Raw genomic sequence first — 21647 nt, forward strand, 5'->3', positions numbered from 1 at the left:
GTGTGATCATGCGTTCTCTCTAACGCTGACCAGCGCATTGCTGTTTCTTGGTTGTCCACATCAAGTGTGATCATGAGTTCTCTCTAATGCTGACCAGCGCATCGCTGTTCCTTGGTTGTCCCCATCAAGCATGATCATGCGTTCTCTCTAATGCTGAGCAGCGCATCACTGTTGCTTGGTTGTCCGCATCAAACGTGATCATGCGTTCTCTCTCATGCTGGCCCTTGCACCGCCGTTACTTAGTTGTACGCATCAAGTGTGATCATGTGTTCTCTCTAATGCTGACCAGTGTATCGCTGTTTCTTGGTTGTCCGCATCAAGTGTGATCATGAGTTCTCTCTCATGCTGGCCATTGCACCGCCGGTACTTAGTTGTGCGCATCAAGTGCGATCATGTGTTCTCTCTAATGCTGACCAGTGCATCGCTGTTGCTCGGTTGTCCGCATCAAGCATGATCAACGTTCTCTCTAATGCAGGCCTTTGCATTACCATTGCTTGGTTGTCTGCATCAAGTGTGATCACGCGTTCTCTCTAATGCTGACCAGAGCATCGCTGCTGCTTAGTTGTACGCATCAAGTGTGATCATGTGTTCTCTCTAATGCTGACCAGTGCATCGCTGTTGCTCGGTTGTCCGCATCAAGCATGATCATACGTTCTCTCTAATGCAGGCCTTTGCATTACCATTGCTTGGTTGTCTGCATCAAGTGTGATCACGCGTTCTCTCTAATGCTGACCAGAGCATCGCTGCTGCTTGGTTGTCCGCATCAAGTATGATCATGAGTTCTCTCTAATGCAGGCAATTCTCTACAAAAACTCACACATGCAGGGATCGTGAACATGCAAGATAAGACACAGGTGGTCCATGCATAGGTTGAAGCCCTCGATTATTGGAAATTTCTGGGCCAGAGCTTGAAAGTGTGGTACCTTGAGAATCTCACCAAAGATGTCTCCACTGCACCACTAGGACTACGTGGAGGTATAGATTTTGACTCTCCAGGCAACATAGCATTTTGCAAGCTAGAGAATTAGGTACACACTGAAAAATAGTCATTTTTCTGGCTTTTGTAATACATTTGTCCAATCAATAGGGGGCAGCCAAGGGCGACTGCGTTCCTGGGCGAAGAGCATGAAGTGTGGTAGCATGGTGCTGGGAGAGTAAAACCATTCCAAAGCTGGGGAAAGCCACTGGACATTGTTTTCCCCATAAACAGCAAAGCACACAACCTTGGCAGAGCCCAATAAATGTAGCTTAGTGAGCTCTGGTGAGTAGTACACAAAATTCAGTAACTGTGGCTGCATTTGTTTTGGTGTTTTGTATACATACACTTGCATCAATGCAGCATGACTAAGTGGAATGTATTTGTGTGGTTTCCCGAAAGCTGAAGCCAGCTATAACTTGCAATGTTGCTTAGTAACCTTTACTGAAGTGCACAATAGAGGCCAAGAGGTATGTGGAGGAGCGCTTCTGAACTGAGCAGGAAGGACTGAGGCATATTCAGTCATATCCAAGACAAATCCTGACATGCGGCTGCCCCCCATAGCCTTCCCTGACTTTTCATGGCTCAGACCTGCCAAAAACTCTTCTTATTTGCCCCCAAGGCCACTTAGCCCCAGCCATGCTCTGACTTGCAATTATGTTTTTTTAGCCATATTAACATTGAAATTTCGCTCTGTTACAGAAAACATATGGTGCCGGGTTTAAGCAACTCGTCACGCACTCTGGGCCAAGAAACTGGCGTGTGAGAGAGAAAGCTGCCGCCCATGAGAGAGAAGGACAGATTCCTGCCCTGACTGGTCTGACACGTTTCGGTAAGTCGAGTTCATATAATGTACTGGCTCAGGAGGCAGAAGCTACTGGACGCTTTCATACTGTGAGTCATGTTCCCAGTAACATTAACATGTAAACCAACGCAGCAGAGATTACTCTCTGTTGGTCTGTGAAGTTTCACACTCTGAGTAAGGCAAACAATTTGAATAAACATAATGCGGGCGGCTACCATCATGGCGTTTTGGTTTGTTGGATGTACATGGAGACACTAAAGGCTTGAGCCTGAGACGCGTGATAAAATGGCGGACATCTTCGATAACCACACTCAACACTGTAGAGAGGTGTGGCTCACTGGTTAGAGGCGGCAGACCCAGAGGCTGAGAACGGCTTGGGACCAGGGTTCGATTCCCGACGCGGCAGGGTCGCGGACCAGGGTCAGCGGACTGATAATTCTCGCCTCGGCGCCCACTTTGGGCAGTGATCACACTCGGTAACTCTGGGCATTAAGCTTGCCTCATCTCTACAACGGCCCCCCACAGACGCCGGGGATGCCTGGCTTCACCTTGGAGATACCCAGCAAGGGACCATCTCACAGGGAAAGCCAGGACGGGTTCCCCAGCGGTCATTCGCGCCAGGATACTCCGGTAGTAATTGAGCGCGCTACAAAACACCTTACATTTACATTTACATTTAACACTGCCATTGCGCTGTGGGGTGTAGAGGGGAAAATGGCTGACCAACAGGCCCTGCTCCAGGAATTTTTATTTGGGTGGGCCAAGGGTGCTTTTGGGTGGGCCACTACCGGCCCAATTTGTCGCTTCTGGAGGTAGTCTACAAGCCATAAATTGCATCATATCTACTTGCAAACAGTCACCAAGATACAAGGATTGCTTCTGTGTGTATACAGAGCATGTGGAGAGTTATTTATTGGCGCCCCACCACTAACCTCTTTCTCTGTAGATACCTTTACTACCATCCTCCAACAGTGCACTCCATCTCTCTGTAGCCCCTCATGACCTCCTCCTCCTCACATTCCCTCACTATCACCCGCGACCAGTGCTCCTCATCTCTCCATATCTCCTACCCTCCCCCAATAACCTTCTGCTCGGATTCCCTCCCTGCCACCCTCCAACAGTACCCTTCATCTCTCCAAAGCCCCTCCCACTCATGACTTCATCCTCTAATCCCCTCAGTACTACCCTCCAACACCACCCTCCTCTCTCCAAAGGCCCTTTTCCTTATGACCTCCTCCCTGGATTCCCTCCACCAGTGCCCCTCATCGCCCCATAGCCTCCATAGCCTCTCCCCCTATTCAATCAATCAATCATATCACTGCCACCCTCCAACAATGACCCTCATCCCTCCGTAGCCCCTCCCCCAATTACCTCCTTCTCGGATTCCCTCACTGCCACCCTCCAACAGTGACCCTCATTGCCCCAAAGCCCCTCCCTCTCATGACCTCCTCCTCGCATGCCCTCACTGCCACCCTCCAACAGTACCCCTCACAATCTCTCCATAGCCCCTTCCCCTTGTGACCTCCACCTCAGACTCCCTCACTACTACCCTCCACCAGTGCCCCTCTTCTCTCCGTATCTCCCACCCTCCCCCGTGACTTCCTTCTTGGATTCACTAATTGCCAGTGCCCCTCATCGCTCCATAGCTCTCCCCCTCATCACCTCCTCCTCAGACTCCTTCACTACCACCTTCCAAAAATTCACTTCATCTCTCTGTAGTCCCCCCATGACATACTCCTTGGATTCCCTCACTGCCACCCTCCACCAGTGCCCCTCATAGCTCCATATCCTCTCCCCCTATTGACCTCCTCCTCAGATTCCCTCACTGCCACCCTCCACCAGTGCCCCTCATAGCTCCATATCCTCTCCCCCTATTGACCTCCTCCTCAGATTCCCTAACTGCCACCCTCCACCAGTGCCCCTAATCGCTCCATAGCTCCTCCCCCTTATCACCTCCTCCTCGGACTTCCTCACTCCCACCCTCCTCCATTGCACTTCATCTTTCCGTAGCCCCCCTCATGACCTCCTCCTCGGATTCCCTAATTGTCACCCTCCAACAGTGTCCTTCATCTCTCTGTAGCCCCTCTCAGGGTCGGATTGGGATCACAATTCGGCCCGGGCACTGACGAAAAAAGTGGCCCACATTCAAGAGGCGTGGCCCATATTTAAGGGGCGTGGCCCACATTCAAGGGGCGTGGCCCACATTCAAGGGGCGTGCCCTTTCATGAAACACCATTTGCACAGACAAGGAATGAAAGTGGGAGGATACTGTTCTTGCACAGGACACGGGGCAAAGGTGCCAATGGCCTTCATGCTGAGCAACTAAAAAAAAAAGCAAGGCCCCTTTTTGTCACAAAATTATTCCAGCCCTCCAGCACAGGAGCACCTGAAAAGCAGCAAAGCCCCTGCTATTACTAACCTACTCAGCCCTCCCCAGACCTTCAGCTCAGGAGCACATGAACAGAGGTAAGGCCCCTGCAATTAGTAAATTAATCAACCCTCCAGGCCTTGGGAAAATGTCCTGGCAGGGGAGCACAAAACACAGCTTTCTGGGTCATCCAAGGTAGCCAGGTAGCCAGGGGGGAGGCTGAGGTGAAGCTGGTGCATGGGAAGTGCCTTCCCAGTGTCTTCTGGCAGTTTGAGTATTTACCATTTACTGTAGTATTACCCTTGTACCTGTGTATGGTACCCTTTTGTAACTTGCACAAGTCACTTTTCTCTGGTATCACACTGTTTGCTACCTCTCACTTTTTGTTTGCTTTAGATGCTTTCACAAGTGCCACCATTGCCTACGTAACGTTTTTCATTGTGCTGGAGTGTCTGCCATTAATTGCAGTATTATAGCTCTACTTGTATTTTGTACGCTTTTATAACCTGCACACATATCTCTTTTCCCTCCTGTAATGTATCGTTTGCTCCTCTTGTATTTTGGTTGCTCACTATTGTCACTTTTAATTCATGTAACTTAACGTTTGCTTTTGTAATTTGCCCACTTATAATTTTCACCTCATGTATTATTGCTGTTCCTAGTGTGAAACGCTCTGACACCTTCGGGTAAATTCTGCGCTAAATAAAATCGCTTACATAAATAAATAAAACAAAAAAATTCCAAACATCACCAGGCCCCCACAGCAAGACCCATTCTTCCTCGCCCACTATGCCCTGAATGTGAAGGGCTGTGGGCGAGGTGTTAAGACTAACACCGTTTCTGGGCTGCATGGGCGCCAGGGGGCAGAGGTGCAAATGGCTCAAAGGCCTGAGAAACACCTGGCCCCCAGGGAGGCCGATTATTGCAAACAATCACCCCTGCCCAGCCCAGCGTCAGCTTGATTGCTTGGCAGGGTGGGGGTGAAGGAGAGCCCACAGCTGATAATCGCTGTCTGGCCGCACAGCGAGGCTGCTTTCATTTTCCCAGTCTGTGTCTCCGTGCACTCTGTGGGCCGGTTTTTTTCTCCCCTTTCCTAGTCCACTCTCTGTGGACTGGGACAGGGGAGAAAAAAACGGCCCACAGAGGGCACTGAGGCACCGGCCCTTCGGCCCATTCCCGAATGCCCGCCTTGCCAATCCGCCCCTGGCCCCTCTCTCATATTTGATTTCATTTGTTGTATAGCGCTACTCATAGTGTAGGGTGTCACAGTACTTACATCATGCAGAGACCATGAATCATAAAAATATGTAAATCAGTCTATAAAGAATGTCACATAAGCCAATGAGGATGACAAGGTGTAGGTATCACATGTCATCCATACTGGTGGGGCAGTATGTTTTAAGAGGGTTTGGTCTGGAGAAGCACAAACGCAGGACTTAAAGCATACCCTAGTGTTTGCAGGGTTGGCTTTACTGATTAAAATGTAGATCTGCCAAAACAAACTCTTTATAGCAACATTAGAGTAATGAAAGACAGGCAAATTCTAACTGTATTCCAACACAAAAAAAATAAGTTATAATTATACCATTCAGGTTTATATGCAGCTCTTTGATGTCAGTTCATAACCCACTGTCCTATTTTCGGATTGTAACTTCTGTACTGCAAGTAACCCACTGAGCTATCTACATTAATACAGTTTATCTGCATTTAAAATTTAGGGAACAGACAAAATATTGCTCTCCAGCAGGATCATTAATCACCAGAGTTATCTGGACATTTAAGTAGTTGTGTCTTGCATCCATCATGATAACGATACAACGATATAAAATAAAAAAATATACCCAGCATACACAAGTATTTGTCATGCTTGGCCCTTATAGATTTTTAAAATATTAACCAAGCACACATCCTCGAAGCATCCATCTAGCTGGGCCTTTGCAGATTTTTTAAAACATGGAACAATAACCACACATTCTCTGAACTGCTCCGTTCAAACTCTGTGGCTCAGCCCGATCTCATAAACAGCCGAAGGGGTCAGGAAAGGTGAATCAGGATAAACAAACTCCTTTTCTCAGCGCTGAAAAGAATATATCCATGCAATAGGACAGTGTGCACAGATTACCCGGTGCCAAAGATGATTTCTCCCCTTCGCCATGCCTCTGTACCTGCACGAGTGGGCGGGGACACAACTCACCTTTCTAAAAGGAGATGCGTGATTGGGGGTGCCTGAAAGAGAGAGCCCAGGCCCAATCATGCAACTCCTAGAAAAATAAGAAAGATAACGTTCAGAGGAACGTTTTAATTGCTGTGCCGTTTTCTGTTGGCCTTCCTGACGTTAGGGCCACGGTTCATGTTTGGGTGGGCCTGGCTCACCCGGCCCACCCGCTAGAACCGGGCCTGCTGACCAATATGAAAACCACATAGGCACAGGACAACAGGAGAGACTGAGAGGGAGGGAGGGAGAGAGAGAACTGCAGAAAAATATCACTGTTAATAAGAGTTGTAAGAACCAATGTGCTAAGAAAATTCAGATGAGACCATCAGTCAGAAAATCACGGAAACATGGCGCCTCTGATCGCAGGATTTCTGGTGAATGATGAAACATGAGGAGAGTTGCACCCAAGGGTACTGGAGTGTGGAATGTTGTTTAAACGTGCTAGACTACAATTACCTTTTTCAAAACTACACCGAAAATATTTGAAAAATGTTAACGTAAAAGAGGTGCTGCACGTGAGTTTGAAGCACATAGAGCGACTTATAAAGAGATCCCACTCATACCTATAAGAATATTTTAATTAAATGGGCTTATACATTTTTATTTGCAATAAAATCTTTGTTCTCATCCAGACACCCCAGATGATCGACAAAACTAAATCAACGTGTGTTGTCACATATACCTCTAGTCAAACTCTCTGCTCTTCGTAGGACACTACAATTCACGTTCTAACTCAAACTTTAGCATATTTTATGACACATACTTTAAACTAGGTTTAGGTGCACATCAACATTATACATGACCAATATTATTGTAGTTGGTATTTTAGCAGTCTACTTTGTTGAAACTATATTTTTTAAAGCTACATTTTTGCAATCTGTATGTTTTGTGTTTTTTTTCAGGCCATATTTCTGAGTTTATGCTTTTGCAGGCCATATCTGGTATTCTTTATTTTTGCAGTCTGTATATTTTTGGTTTACGTTTTTTGTAGTCAATAATCTTGCTTTTTAAAAAAAATTTTTTTAGTCCTCATCTCACCTTTTAAGCCTCTGCGGGTCTTACGAAGCCTCTGTTACTCGCTTAGGTCACCCGACTGGTCCCTCCCTTTTGTGAGGGGTCGGGCGACCTAAGCGAGTGCGGTAAGCTGGGAGGCCCACAGATTGTAACAGCGGTTTCGTAAGCCCACAGAGGCTTAAAAGGTGAGATGAGGACTAAAAATATAAATAAAAAATAAAAAGTAATTTTGCTATCCGTGTTTAAGCCTCTAGCATGTCACCCAACCCCAATCCACCATTGACTCCCACCCAACGGCTGCAGATCACAATCTAAAGTTGAATAATATGAACATGGCCGTACATTAACTCCGCAATGCCGACTACCGCTATATTTTCTACAGGGAATTAAAATATTTCGAATAAAAACATGCCATTATTTTGAAATATCTAACAGGGAGATTTGGAGCAATAAAAGGGGAACCTTTTATTTACTGATTAAACTTTGAAAGAGTGAGAATTATTTACAAAGAAAAAAATGTCTATAAAAGTTGGAATCCTTCCTATTAATTTAGAGTGTTGACATATCTGGGCATAATATGTGGAAACAGAGCTTACACCCCAATTGTGATTGGCCCAATTAATAGTGACTTGTGCATGACTCCTGTTACCACATATTGCAATTATGATCTGTTGTGCAATAATACCCGCAGCCCGACAATTTCCCCAGTAAATGATGTGGCATAAGGATTTGGGTGTGGCTGAACACCAAAATCTGCAAGGATTGCACTACTTTTCGGCCAGTAGTCACAACTAGATACTATTTATCATACCTGATAAACTCTGATGCCTGTGGTGTTGTCATGTATCGAGTGCGGTACGTGTCGCACCCTTTTCCCAGTGATTTGTAACCAGAACCCTAGAGATTTCTGGGTAAATTATCCCTAACAGGTAATATTTGAGGCTTTTAGATCAAAAGTAGTTGCGATGGCATGAAATATGGGTATTCCTAGATACTAGGCTCCATTTAATTCAAATGAGTCATTGTTAGTAGCCATGAGTAAGCCCTATGTGCATGGGAGTGATGCTCACACCCAATGAGTGACACCTGCAGTATCCGGCTGCCTGGCCCAAGGATGTTATTGTCAAAGGCACTTGTGTTTCTTTCAGTGCGTGGGTGCTAATTGCGGCTGTGATTTCGGAATAGTTTTAAATATGTAGATATTGGTTTTGCATCTAATTATACATTGCAGAAGGTAATTCCATCTGCTTGGACCGGAAGCCAAAGAGAAGCCACATTGCTTCTTTGTAAATGTTTGTTTTATGAGATAGACAGAATTTAAGTATCTCTGCAGCAGAGTATTTTTTTTTTTAAATACGACCCTGGCATAGAAAAAGCCAGCATTTGAAAATTGATCATGGTAGAGAAGATGGATCATATTATTTACATAATTGTTCTTCCCAAAATGCATTTCTCATTTTCACTTTTCGAAGCTCTACTATATTTGGGGTGATACGCAAACCATAATGCAAATCCCTGGTTGTAACCCCACACGATGCACACAGTCTAGAATTAGTCGATTTCTTCAGCAAAGCTAAGATGCGATAAAGTGTGAACATATAAATTGGACGCATACACTCACCTCCAAATCTAGAGATTTCAATTAAAGGCTCAAAAAATGTTGTAATCTCAAAGCTGGGAAGGACATGGCTTTTGTAGTTCGGACTGGACTGTTCCCATGGGGCAACAGGGTCAGAGCTGATTTGCATATCGCCATTGTCTAACCCAGGGTGGTGTGGAGTGCAAAAAAACGATGGATTTGTGCCCAGATCTTTGGACTGGGGTGAATGTGTGACATTGATCCGCATTCAGTCCATCACTTGTTGTTTTTGTAATCCCAAAGCTGGCACATGTATATTTGATTTTTTCACCCCATACTGCAAACGTCAATGGGAATGCATTTTTTTCTGCTACAAATTAGAGTTGGAGTTTTCATCTAAGTTTCTAGACGCCATAATTGAGGCGCAATATAATTTGCTAAATTTTTATATTTTTTGGATAGATTTTGGATCAATTTACCGACCATGGCGACAGGATTAGGGACACCCAGAATGTATGTGGTACAATATCCCACACAAACTTCCAACAATATAAAATTGGAAGAAAGGAATTTTTGGACAAAAAAGTTGGCAATGTTTATTCTTTAGTGTGCATAGCACAAACCCAATTTTTAAAAGCGAGGGGAGAAAATAAAGAAAAAAAACACCCCAAAACATTCATTCTTAAAGGTCACACTTGAAAAGTTAATTGTCAGGAATCCAAGAGCAACGTCAGAGGCATCAGGGAGGTTAGTTTCAAGAGAATGTGGTAAGTCAACTGGAGTCTGTATAGTCCGCTCAAGCCTGCAGGACTTAGTTTCAACTTTTTTCAAACTTAGGCAAGGTGTTCGTTTCAACTTTCCTCAAACTTAGGCAAGGTGTTAGTTTCAACTTTTCTCAGTATGTTGAGGGGTCCAATCAGCTATTCTCCGACTACCAGAACCAGAAAGAGGACAGGCATTATCAAAACTCCCAGGACACTCTAGACATCCTATTGTGGGATGCAGTAGTTGATATTAATACATTTAATTTACCTGATATGAAATAGGAAAAAATAACTGCACGTAGGGTTGTGCCACCGTTTTATATAATGATCTTCCTCTATTTGGGATGTTGGGAGGACTCTAGTGGCCAGAACCTGATCATAAAAGGTCAGATCTAACCAGTCAGATGCCACTACATAAAAGTGCCTTTATGTGCAACAAAAATACCTAGATCGTGACAAAGTATGAACAACCTGAACTAACGATTGAATTTACTTGATGTTTCATTGCCAGGGAGTTTTCTTTTCATCTTCATTCATAATACGTTGAGCACCAGTTCTTTGGATTCTCTATTTGCACGAATAAAGTAGCCATCATCACCACTGACCAGGAACCATAGCCTATTAGCTATTTTCATGATACGACAATCTTCCAGTTTCCTTTTGCTAATTTGCACTGTGAACACTAGCGCTCCTGAGGCGGAAAGCCGGGAGTTAGGCACTCTACCTTGCTTTTATTCTTTTATGGAAAATACTACTTCATTTTAACCGGAAATTGTGTTAGCTCCGAATTTATTTGTGTAATTGTGTCACGCTTTCCCGCTGTTTGTCACAGCAGGGCGCTTCCTCCCACCCTATTTGTACAAACCGGGGGGCGATTTTAGGGCCTTTTCGGTAGAAGTACTGTCTTGCAAAGGGCGACGACTTTGGCCGCCATTGCAACTGAAATAACGCGGTCAGCGCTCTAGCGGTCGGGCCAATCACAGCCCGGGCGTATAAGAGTAGCAGGCTGTCAGCAACTCTTCTTGCTAATTTGCACTGTGAACACTAGCGCTCCTGAGGCGGAAAGCCGGGAGTTAGGCACTCTACCTTGCTTTTATTCTTTTATGGAAAATACTACTGCATTTTAACCGGAAATTGTGTTAGCTCCGAATTTATTTGTGTAATTGTGTCCCGCTTTCCCGCTGTTTGTCACAGCAGGGCGCTTCCTCCCACCCTATTTGTACAAACCGGGGGCCGATTTTAGGGCCTTTTCGGTAGAAGTACTGTCTTGCAAAGGGCGACGACTTTGGCCGCCATTGCAACTGAAATAACGCGGTCAGCGCTCTAGCGGTCGGGCCAATCACAGCCCGGGCGTATAAGAGTAGCAGGCTGTCAGCAACTCTTCTTGCTAATTTGCACTGTGAACACTAGCGCTCCTGAGGCGGAAAGCCGGGAGTTAGGCACTCTACCTTGCTTTTATTCTTTTATGGAAAATACTACTTCATTTTAACCGGAAATTGTGTTAGCTCCGAATTTATTTGTGTAATTGTGTCACGCTTTCCCGCTGTTTGTCACAGCAGGGCGCTTCCTCCCACCCTATTTGTACAAACCGGGGGCCGATTTTAGGGCCTTTTCGGTAGAAGTACTGTCTTGCAAAGGGCGACGACTTTGGCCGCCATTGCAACTGAAATAACGCGGTCAGCGCTCTAGCGGTCGGGCCAATCACAGCCCGGGCGTATAAGAGTAGCAGGCTGTCAGCAACTCTTCTTGCTAATTTGCACTGTGAACACTAGCGCTCCTGAGGCGGAAAGCCGGGAGTTAGGCACTCTACCTTGCTTTTATTCTTTTATGGAAAATACTACTGCATTTTAACCGGAAATTGTGTTAGCTCCGAATTTATTTGTGTAATTGTGTCACGCTTTCCCGCTGTTTGTCACAGCAGGGCGCTTCCTCCCACCCTATTTGTACAAACCGGGGGCCGATTTTAGGGCCTTTTCGGTAGAAGTACTGTCTTGCAAAGGGCGACGACTTTGGCCGCCATTGCAACTGAAATAACGCGGTCAGCGCTCTAGCGGTCGGGCCAATCACAGCCCGGGCGTATAAGAGTAGCAGGCTGTCAGCAACTCTTCTTGCTAATTTGCACTGTGAACACTAGCGCTCCTGAGGCGGAAAGCCGGGAGTTAGGCACTCTACCTTGCTTTTATTCTTTTATGGAAAATACTACTGCATTTTAACCGGAAATTGTGTTAGCTCCGAATTTATTTGTGTAATTGTGTCACGCTTTCCCGCTGTTTGTCACAGCAGGGCGCTTCCTCCCACCCTATTTGTACAAACCGGGGGCCGATTTTAGGGCCTTTTCGGTAGAAGTACTGTCTTGCAAAGGGCGACGACTTTGGCCGCCATTGCAACTGAAATAACGCGGTCAGCGCTCTAGCGGTCGGGCCAATCACAGCCCGGGCGTATAAGAGTAGCAGGCTGTCAGCAACTCTTCTTGCTAATTTGCACTGTGAACACTAGCGCTCCTGAGGCGGAAAGCCGGGAGTTAGGCACTCTACCTTGCTTTTATTCTTTTATGGAAAATACTACTGCATTTTAACCGGAAATTGTGTTAGCTCCGAATTTATTTGTGTAATTGTGTCACGCTTTCCCGCTGTTTGTCACAGCAGGGCGCTTCCTCCCACCCTATTTGTACAAACCGGGGGCCGATTTTAGGGCCTTTTCGGTAGAAGTACTGTCTTGCAAAGGGCGACGACTTTGGCCGCCATTGCAACTGAAATAACGCGGTCAGCGCTCTAGCGGTCGGGCCAATCACAGCCCGGGCGTATAAGAGTAGCAGGCTGTCAGCAACTCTTCTTGCTAATTTGCACTGTGAACACTAGCGCTCCTGAGGCGGAAAGCCGGGAGTTAGGCACTCTACCTTGCTTTTATTCTTTTATGGAAAATACTACTGCATTTTAACCGGAAATTGTGTTAGCTCCGAATTTATTTGTGTAATTGTGTCACGCTTTCCCGCTGTTTGTCACAGCAGGGCGCTTCCTCCCACCCTATTTGTACAAACCGGGGGCCGATTTTAGGGCCTTTTCGGTAGAAGTACTGTCTTGCAAAGGGCGACGACTTTGGCCGCCATTGCAACTGAAATAACGCGGTCAGCGCTCTAGCGGTCGGGCCAATCACAGCCCGGGCGTATAAGAGTAGCAGGCTGTCAGCAACTCTTCTTGCTAATTTGCACTGTGAACACTAGCGCTCCTGAGGCGGAAAGCCGGGAGTTAGGCACTCTACCTTGCTTTTATTCTTTTATGGAAAATACTACTGCATTTTAACCGGAAATTGTGTTAGCTCCGAATTTATTTGTGTAATTGTGTCACGCTTTCCCGCTGTTTGTCACAGCAGGGCGCTTCCTCCCACCCTATTTGTACAAACCGGGGGCCGATTTTAGGGCCTTTTCGGTAGAAGTACTGTCTTGCAAAGGGCGACGACTTTGGCCGCCATTGCAACTGAAATAACGCGGTCAGCGCTCTAGCGGTCGGGCCAATCACAGCCCGGGCGTTACTTATGAAGCCTGTCTTCCGTCCGCGCAGCGGGCGCGCCGATGGCGCGCCGGAGGCGCGCCAGAGGCAAGCCCGTCCGGGCCAGACCGGGCCTAGGGCCAGCCACTATGCCCGTGTTTTCCCCTGGACCCACAAGGTACTCTAAGGAGGATCTACTGTCATTTCGACTCATGGGCAATCCTGGATGCCCGCATTGGGTTGGTTCTAGCCCTCATCTCTGCCGATGCCCTGCCTGTCCGGCCCCTCACAGGGCGGAGTCGATTGGTAAGAAGGTGGGTAGAACCCTGCAGATGGCTCTCTTGAACTGCAGATCGCTACCGAAGCATGCGGTCGAGATCCACCTGCTGTTAGAAGATAGCAAGTTCGACCTGCTCTTCTTGACGGAGACATGGTTATCCCCTCACTCAGACTTCGATATTGTATCGGCGCTCCCCAGTGGTTTCAATATCCAATGTTTGAACAGAGATAAAGGTATGGGGGGGGGGACTTGCCATAATTCATCTGGAATCTCTGACCTGTAGATTGAAGGAGGGTGGAATTTTAGACGCAGAAAGTGCTAGTTTTAACATTCAACTCTCACCCACCCACTCCCTGTCAGGTCTCCTCATCTATAGACCCCCGGGGAGTCTAAAACACTTCCCTGACTCTCTTTTAGAAATCTCCTTTTCAGCTGCCTCTCTGGCCCCGAATTGTTTGATCCTGGGCGACTTGAATATACACTTCGACGACCCCAAGGACAATTCTGGGGCTGAACTGATTACCAACCTTAGCTCCTTCGATCTTGAACTGACAAATAAGGAAGCCACCCACAATAAAGGTCACTTGTTAGACCCGATCTTTTCCAACATCCCCCAGATTACAGCCAAACCCCCCTTGCCCCTACTATGGTCAGACCACTTCCTAGTTCCTTTCTCATGGGAGTTTTACCAAGGAGGAACCAAGGTCCCCTGTTCTCGGACGCTTCAAAGGCCATGGCCAAAGCTGTCAGTAGACAATCTGTCAACTGTTCTCGAAAAATCTGCACCCCCTACAGGATCCGATGTTTTACAGGCAGATACAAATTTTCGAGACTGGCTCACTAATTCCCTGGATTCGGTTCTGCCTCTTAAGCTCTGCACTAAAAAGAGCAATACGTTCAAATCCCCCTGGTTCTCGCCTGAACTAAGAGAACTCAGGAAAGAGTGCAAAAGAGCCGAGCGCGCTTGGCGCAAAGACTGGGCACCTATTCACAAAACTGCATATAAAGCAGCCCTTAAACTTTACAAACTAGGACGACAAAAATCTAAAGCTGCCTTTTTTGAAGAAAAAATTCGTCTCTCTTCCAATTCTTCCAGAGAAACATTCAAAATTGTGAACATGCTTCTTAAAGTCCCAGCTCCCTCTTTGGTCCAGAATGACCCAGTACTGAGATGCAATCAGTTAGCAGAATTTTTCGATACTAAAATTTGGAAAATTCTTGATAGCCTCCCTCAATCCTCCACCACTGAACTCGTCGAGATCCCCTCTCCTGACCCTACCTGTCCTCAACTCGAGGCTTTCAGTCTCATATCCAAAGAAGACTTCTGTAATATCTTCTCCACTATTAAAAGCGGCTCTCCCTCAGACCCAGTCCCGATGCACATTCTAAAGCAAACTTTAAACATCATAGCCCCGGTAGCCACGGAGTTACTCAACTCGTCGCTATCCTCGGGCATAGTGCCCCCGAGCTGGAAACAGGCCAGAGTCAAAACGCTTTTAAAGAAACCAGGACTAGACATCTCCGATCTGGCCAACTTCCGCCCGATCTCGCTCCTGCCTGGACTGAGCAAAGTGGCCGAAAAAGTTGTGAATAAGCAGATCTCCGAGTACCTAGAGGTTAACCATCTCCTCAGTGACTCTCAGACTGGTTTTCGCCCGGGTCAGGGCACAGACACCGCCCTTTTGGCGGTGACTGAAGAGGTAAGATGCATCTTGGATTCAGGGGGATCAGTAGCTCTGATCCTCCTGGATCTGAGTGCTGCATTCGATACTGTGGATCATGCTGTCCTGGCCCAACGTCTGGCCCTGCTGGGCATTACAGGATCAGCCCTCAAATGGTTGCAGTCCTACCTGGAGGAGAGATCCTTCAGGATCTGGGAAAATGGGTCCATGTCAGAGGCCTTCCCTCTTTAGTGTGGGGTGCCGCAGGGCTCCTCCCTCAGCCCCACACTGTTTAATGTCTACATGGCCCCGTTGGAGAAGGTGATAGCCCCATTCGGGGTTAAAGCCATAAGCTATGCTGACGACACTCAGCTTGTTGTCTCGCTGTCGCAACATGAGGGCAGCCCGGTTGATCTCCCAGACTGTCTTACAGCCATTTCCTCCTGGATGTCCAGTTCGAAACTTAAACTAAATGGATCTAAGACGGAGATCATGCTCTTAGGCAATCAATTCACCTCTCTGCCCCCTGAGATGTGGCCTGCCTGTATGGGAGATCTTCCACCCCCCAAGCAGCAAATAAAAAGCCTAGGGATTTGGTTCGAACCCCAACTGACCTTCAAGACCCATGCGCAGAAAGTGGTTGGAGGCTGCTTCGGCTTGCTTCGGGCAGCCCGGAAGGTCCTTCCTCTCCTTCCGTATCAATCTAGAAAGCTGCTAATCCAGGGTTTGATTTTGTCCAAACTGGATTATGGTAACTCCCTCTTCCTCGCAGCCCCTCTTGCTACCATCAAGACTCTTCAGCGAGCTCAGAATGCCGCAGCCAGGCTGCTGATGGGGGCGCCGAGACGGGCCTCAGCCACACCATTGCTGAAAGCCCTGCACTGGCTCCCCATCCAAGAGCGGGTCTCTTTTAAGTCTCTCTGTATCGCACATAAGACCCTGCAGGGTAAAGGCCCTCCAGCCTTGAGAGGATTGATCCGACCCTACAAGTCGACCAGGGCCCTTCGCTCGGATGGAGAAAATCTGGCCATTGTCCCACGAGTGAGGAAAGCCCGAACAGGAGGCCGACGGTTCTCACTGAATGTGTCAAACAAATGGAATGCTCTTCCTAGAGAACTTCGTTTGGAACCGGATCACCTGAAATTCAGAAGAGCTCTTAAAACCTTTTTGTTCCCTACCATTCCCTAACCTTGCTTATTGCTTGAGTTCACCAGGTTCAGATTAGGATTAGCGCTGGGACGCTCCAGGGCAGCCATGCGCTCTACAAGTCCAAAATCAAATCAAATCAAATCAAATCCTCGCCAACCATGCCATTGCTTTCATACCTGCTCCTTTGATGCTTTGCGGAGAAAGAGGATGAGCACCTCAATAAGTATCGACTTGTCAATTCGACTACTTTTGCCATCATTCTGGTCATTTGCTATTTGTGACTCACAGCAGTAAATTACAGTGTCCATCTTCCATTCCCCAAGTTTAGATCCACTCACTGATGAGTCTATTGACGAAGTGCGTTTGCTAGATTTACTGTTTGTTCATAAAAGCGGAGTATACATTTTCACTGTCTCTTTAAAGGTGAGGTGTGCGTCCGCCATGTTTCTGACGGCTGTGCACCAACCCTTTTTTTCCCAGAAACAAACTCCTGGGAACTTCACACCCCAAGGTGCAAGGCACATTTTTTTCTATTGTGACTTATTGACAAAATGGATGTTAGACCTTCCGTTCAAAAGAAGGCAGGCGGTCTGATGCCCTTACTCAGACGGCCACTACTCTGACACCCCTACTCTGAAGGGCCGCTGGAATACATTTTCTTATGGAGAAGCCAGCCGGGGAAAGGCTGTTGGGAAACTGATGGTCTGCCTGACTCATAATCGAGCACGTGAACCAAGGGCTACTTTAGTAACGGAGTACCCGGTCATCAAACACTAAGGGCTTGATTAGGATCGCGGTTTTTCTGCATCCTCCGGGCGGGCGGAAGCCACCGCCGGCCCGGAGGATGCGGGAAAACCGCTGCGGAGGCACAGAGGCCCACCGCCAAATTAGGATGGCGGTGGGTCTCAAAATCAGTCCACTGCTTTTCCGCCGCGGTCGCCTTCTGACCTCGGCGGAAAAGCTCCAACATGGCTGGCGGTGTCTGTCAGACACCGCCAGCCATATTAGGATAGCGGAAAACATATGCTTTTCCACGGCGGCTTTTCCGCCGTGGAAAAGCATACAGAGATTGCTTTCGGGGGCCCGTTGCGGGCCCCCTTGGTGACGGGGGTGGGGGGTACTCCCCTGCATTTGCGTGGACAAAGCAGTGGGCACCGCGCAGTGCCTGCTGCTTTGTGCACGCAAATACCGTGCATGCTTTTTCAACATTGCGGCGGATGCAGCTTGAAGCTGCATCCGCCGCAATGTTCAAGATTGAGGATGTGACCGCCACCCTGGCGGGCACATCCTAATCTGCACGGAGGGACCTCCGCAGCCCCTGCGGACGGTCCCTCCTACTCTATGGTGGCGGATGGACTCACGTCCGTCCGCCATCATAATCGGCCCCTAAATGAGGCCTTTAGCTCCAGAACTGCAGAGTGATTAGCAGGAGTGACACATGATTGGTTCTGCATGAGGATGCAAAGTGATGCTGATGGGACAATGGAGCCCCATCTTTGGATGACGCGCATGCGCTTTGCCCGAGTGAGTAATCAAATCCGTACAGGTGAGATGGGACTACCTCTGGCACCCTGGGATTTGGCTACACATTTAACAGGTTAAATTTAAAGGCTCAGTGGAACCTAAAAAAACGCGAAAAACGTGAATGTAGTTATCAAGTGCCAGTAGGCAGATGTGGGGGAATTTACATGACATACCCTTTGACCTCTTAATCCCATCACAGACAAGGATATCACATGCCCTTTGACCTCGACATTCCAAGGAAGGAAGTTGAACCGCCTGTCTTTTGACCTCTTCAATTGTTGATAGGAAACGTCACATGCCCTTTGGCTTCTAGATGCTAGGTAGGAAGTGGTATCTGTGAGAAGTTGGCCCGATATGCAACGTTCGCTATTCTAGCGACCGCTATGTATCGTACCAACGACCCTTATGGTGTTTGGTTGTAAGTCAACCTATAGACCAGCTATCCTAGTAGCGTGGATACGAGCAGTCTAAGGCTAAAGACTCGAGAGGGCGTGTTAAGCCAGCTGTTTACCACACATGTACCCCTTGAACACCCAGTGAAAGGACACCACACAAGTGTTATGAAAATAAACAGGATATTTATTAAGAATCACAACAGCCCTGTACTCTTTATGAGGACAGGGTACTAAGCACAAACCAAATCTCTTTAGCAAATACTTCAAGTGCACAATTTAAAAACAAGTGTCCGAGGACACGGGAAGGTTAAGGTTTCGGGCGGACCCGATAAGGCAAGTCGGAAGCGAGGGACTCGGGACCCTAGAGTAAGGAGGCTATGCAGGCACCGAAATGCCGAGTTACCTAGCCACGAGGGCTGCGGCTGCACAAGTCTTACAGGCGTCGGGGTCTTCGCTGACGAGCCAGGAGCCGGAAGAAAAGGAGTTGCTGGCCGGCGACCAGTGCTGAATAGTTCGTAGAGATCCAAGCCTGGATCGGAGATTGAAGAAACCTGAAAGCAGAGGGGACCAAGTTCGTACTACTAGCCAGTAGTCAGAGGGTACCAGGAAGGCACCGGTTGGCCGTCACCTCGACCAGGTGAGTGGGCGACGCTAGGCTCTGCAGTCTCACGGACCAGGAGGCGTTGTCGGCGACCACGGTGGAGGTGCGAGCTGTCCCACGAAGGATGATGCTGTCGGCGTCGCTGGGCCCAGGATGGGGCAACAAGCCTTGGCAGTTCTCAGGGCCACGTGGTGGGCCTAAGATGGCGTCTTGAGTGGACCAGGAGGGTCCGGGGTGCTTCTCGCAAAGATGGAAGCAAGGGCCGGTCTGGAGCAACCAGACCAGCAGTGATGATTCTCGGATGTCGTCACAGAAGGGCACAAGCCAGCGGCTAGTGACCAGACAACGTGCTGAGCAGCGAGCAGAAGGGCCCCACGCAGATCGTGGAGATGCTGGGAGGCTGCACTTCGGTGCTGGAGCGGCTCAGGGTCGGGGCTTCTCGGACCCCAGAGCACTCTCCAGAGAGTTACCTCGATGGTCGTGCTGGTTTTAAGAGCGTGCAGGTTCTGATGATGGCCGGTCCCTCGAGGTCTCGTCGCACCCACAGATCACAGCTGAGCTGATGACGTGGGTAGAGGTCAGAGGTGCCAGGGAAGCCGGTTCTCGTCGAGCTGGGCCGTCGGATTCCTTGAGGAAGGACTTACAGCAAACCGCAGAGTTCTTAGATGGTGCCCGCTGATGCAGGGTGACTACTCCTTAGCCACAAGGGAGAAATCTTGAGAAGAGTCTTGAAGTCCTTTCGTAGAAAGTATTCTTGATTCAAAGATGATCTAATTTGGAAGGGTCCCCGCTCCGGCCTTTATTCTAAAGAAAGGGGTGGGTACATGACTAGGTCCTGCCCTAAGGGTGGGACCAGGAAGGGGGGTAGTTACACCCCTCTCCCCTGCCGGACTTTCCCCAGGCCAGGGCTGTCGCCCCTGGAACTGGTTCTAACCGGCAGATGCGTAGTGAGCACCGGGGTGCCACTCCGCAGTCACCTTCTCGCAAAAGCCCTACCTACCCAGAATACACAAACCCTGTCTGGGACGGTGCGAACACCGCCCTCGACAGGAAACCCTTTGTCCAAGTGCTCCTCGCTGGAAGGACTCCCAGCAGCAGGAGGTCAGACTCGTGTCTGTGGTGGCAGCCTCCATTTTGTGGAGCTGAGGCTTTCGTTAACTTTAACCGGGGTTCACAGTTACGTACATGTCGTGTCCCTCTAGAAGGGCGGAATGCTAACCTCGTCGCCAGGGTTGGTGAGAGGGCAGCACCCCGATTCGTATGACACCTTACTCGACATGTCTTGATAACGCGACACCGAAGTTACCGATGTGGTACGCGTTATCATGGAACAGCCATTGGGTCTTTTCTCCGCAAGCTGCAACCGGCTCGGCTCGGGCCAGAACACAGTTCACACGAGCCCATGCACTCTGCCTTCAGGATTGTCAAGGCCTGCCATAGGAGTGACTGATAGGAACTCGGGTGTCCATTGTATGGTTAGATATAGGCTACTATATCCAAAGCAAAGGGTGATTACACGACTTCGCCCCAGCTGTCATGCAGCCAGTTGTGTCAAATTTAGGAGGCCAGCCAGGGGTGGCATAATACATGCTTCAGCCCCTGGCGGCCCTGGGTACACCTATGCCCTGCGTTACGGGGTCTGATAAGGTGGCCCAGTACCAATTGGAAATGTACCTAGGGTACATGGAATCCATTTTAAAGAGAGAGCAGTAGGCCTGGGGTCCTGATTGGCAGGGTCCCAGGTCGACTATGTCCAAAACCAGCTAAAACACAGGGCAAAAAGTTGGGGGCAACCATAGTCAGGATGTACCTTCCTACAGTATCATTTCCCCTTTGAATGTTCCATTCCATCAAAGAAGACAATATCACATATCTTTTGACCTTTCAATATCATAGGAAGTGACATCATATGCCTGTTTTTTTTACCCCTGATGACATCCTAGGAAGAGACATCACATAACCTTTGACACCAATGTCAGGCCATAACGGAGAACATTTTTCTAGACAACCTTTACTGACATCTTGAAGCAAGCGAGAGGCAAGACACACAAGCAATATTGTTTGCATCACAGGGATGGCATGCACAGGAGGTACAAGGGTTGTGGATAGGACTGGGTGGAGTTTGCGGAGTGACAGCATGTCAGCATGTTGCCCTACACAGTGCCAAGACGCCTCGGCATTAGTGCGCTTTACAAATACCAGCACTCACTCACTCACAGAAAACTCCCCTGAGTCCCGCAAGCCGCGGAGTGCGCATGAACTGCCATTCGCGTTGATCTTCCTGCTGCTTGGGTAGAAATTCTTCCTGTGCGGTAGCTTGCGCTCGCCGAGCGCAAGCGGGAAAAAACTGCTGCACAATGAACAATGGAGTTTTCTGCACTCCGCGAGTTCCACGGAGTGCAGAATACTCTGAAAACTCCACGAACGGAGCAGAGCTAGTTGTGACTAAAATCCGACAGGCATAAGTGACACGCCTGCAAGTGACAAAGTCAAGAGTGAACCTACAGCCAATCCGGTAAACAGTCAAAATATCGATTTTTTAATTTCGACTTACACTTATATCGAGTTGCTAATATCGATGGGACAGAATATCGATGTCCAGAATATCGATGGCCAGAATATCGACCCTAAGGTAAGTAATATCGAAATTACTTATATCGATAGCATATATATCGATGTAAGTAATTTCGATTTACTAATATGTGTTAGAAATTTTAGTTAAGTATTTAAATTAATTGTTATAATATGTGTTTAATATGTTTTTATAAATAAAAATTATATAAAAGTAAATAATATGTTTTACTACCAGAGCGGGTTGTGGGTTTTTAGGG

At 48.0% G+C, this 21647-nt stretch overlaps 1 protein-coding gene across 1 annotated transcript in view; it reads left to right on the top strand.

Moving 5' to 3' along the window:
* Positions 1 to 21647, top strand: part of TINCR (TINCR ubiquitin domain containing) — a 40949-nt gene that overhangs the window by 12053 nt on the left and 7249 nt on the right. The window contains exon 2 of the mRNA XM_086947043.1: positions 1679 to 1808. Coding sequence (XP_086803169.1) covers positions 1679 to 1742 — 64 coding nt within the window. The 3' untranslated portion in view covers positions 1743 to 1808. The remainder of the gene's footprint in view (positions 1 to 1678; positions 1809 to 21647) is intronic.

The sequence above is a fragment of the Lissotriton vulgaris genome, chromosome 12 (assembly GCF_964263255.1).
Source record: "Lissotriton vulgaris chromosome 12, aLisVul1.2, whole genome shotgun sequence".
NCBI lineage: Eukaryota > Metazoa > Chordata > Amphibia > Caudata > Salamandridae > Lissotriton > Lissotriton vulgaris.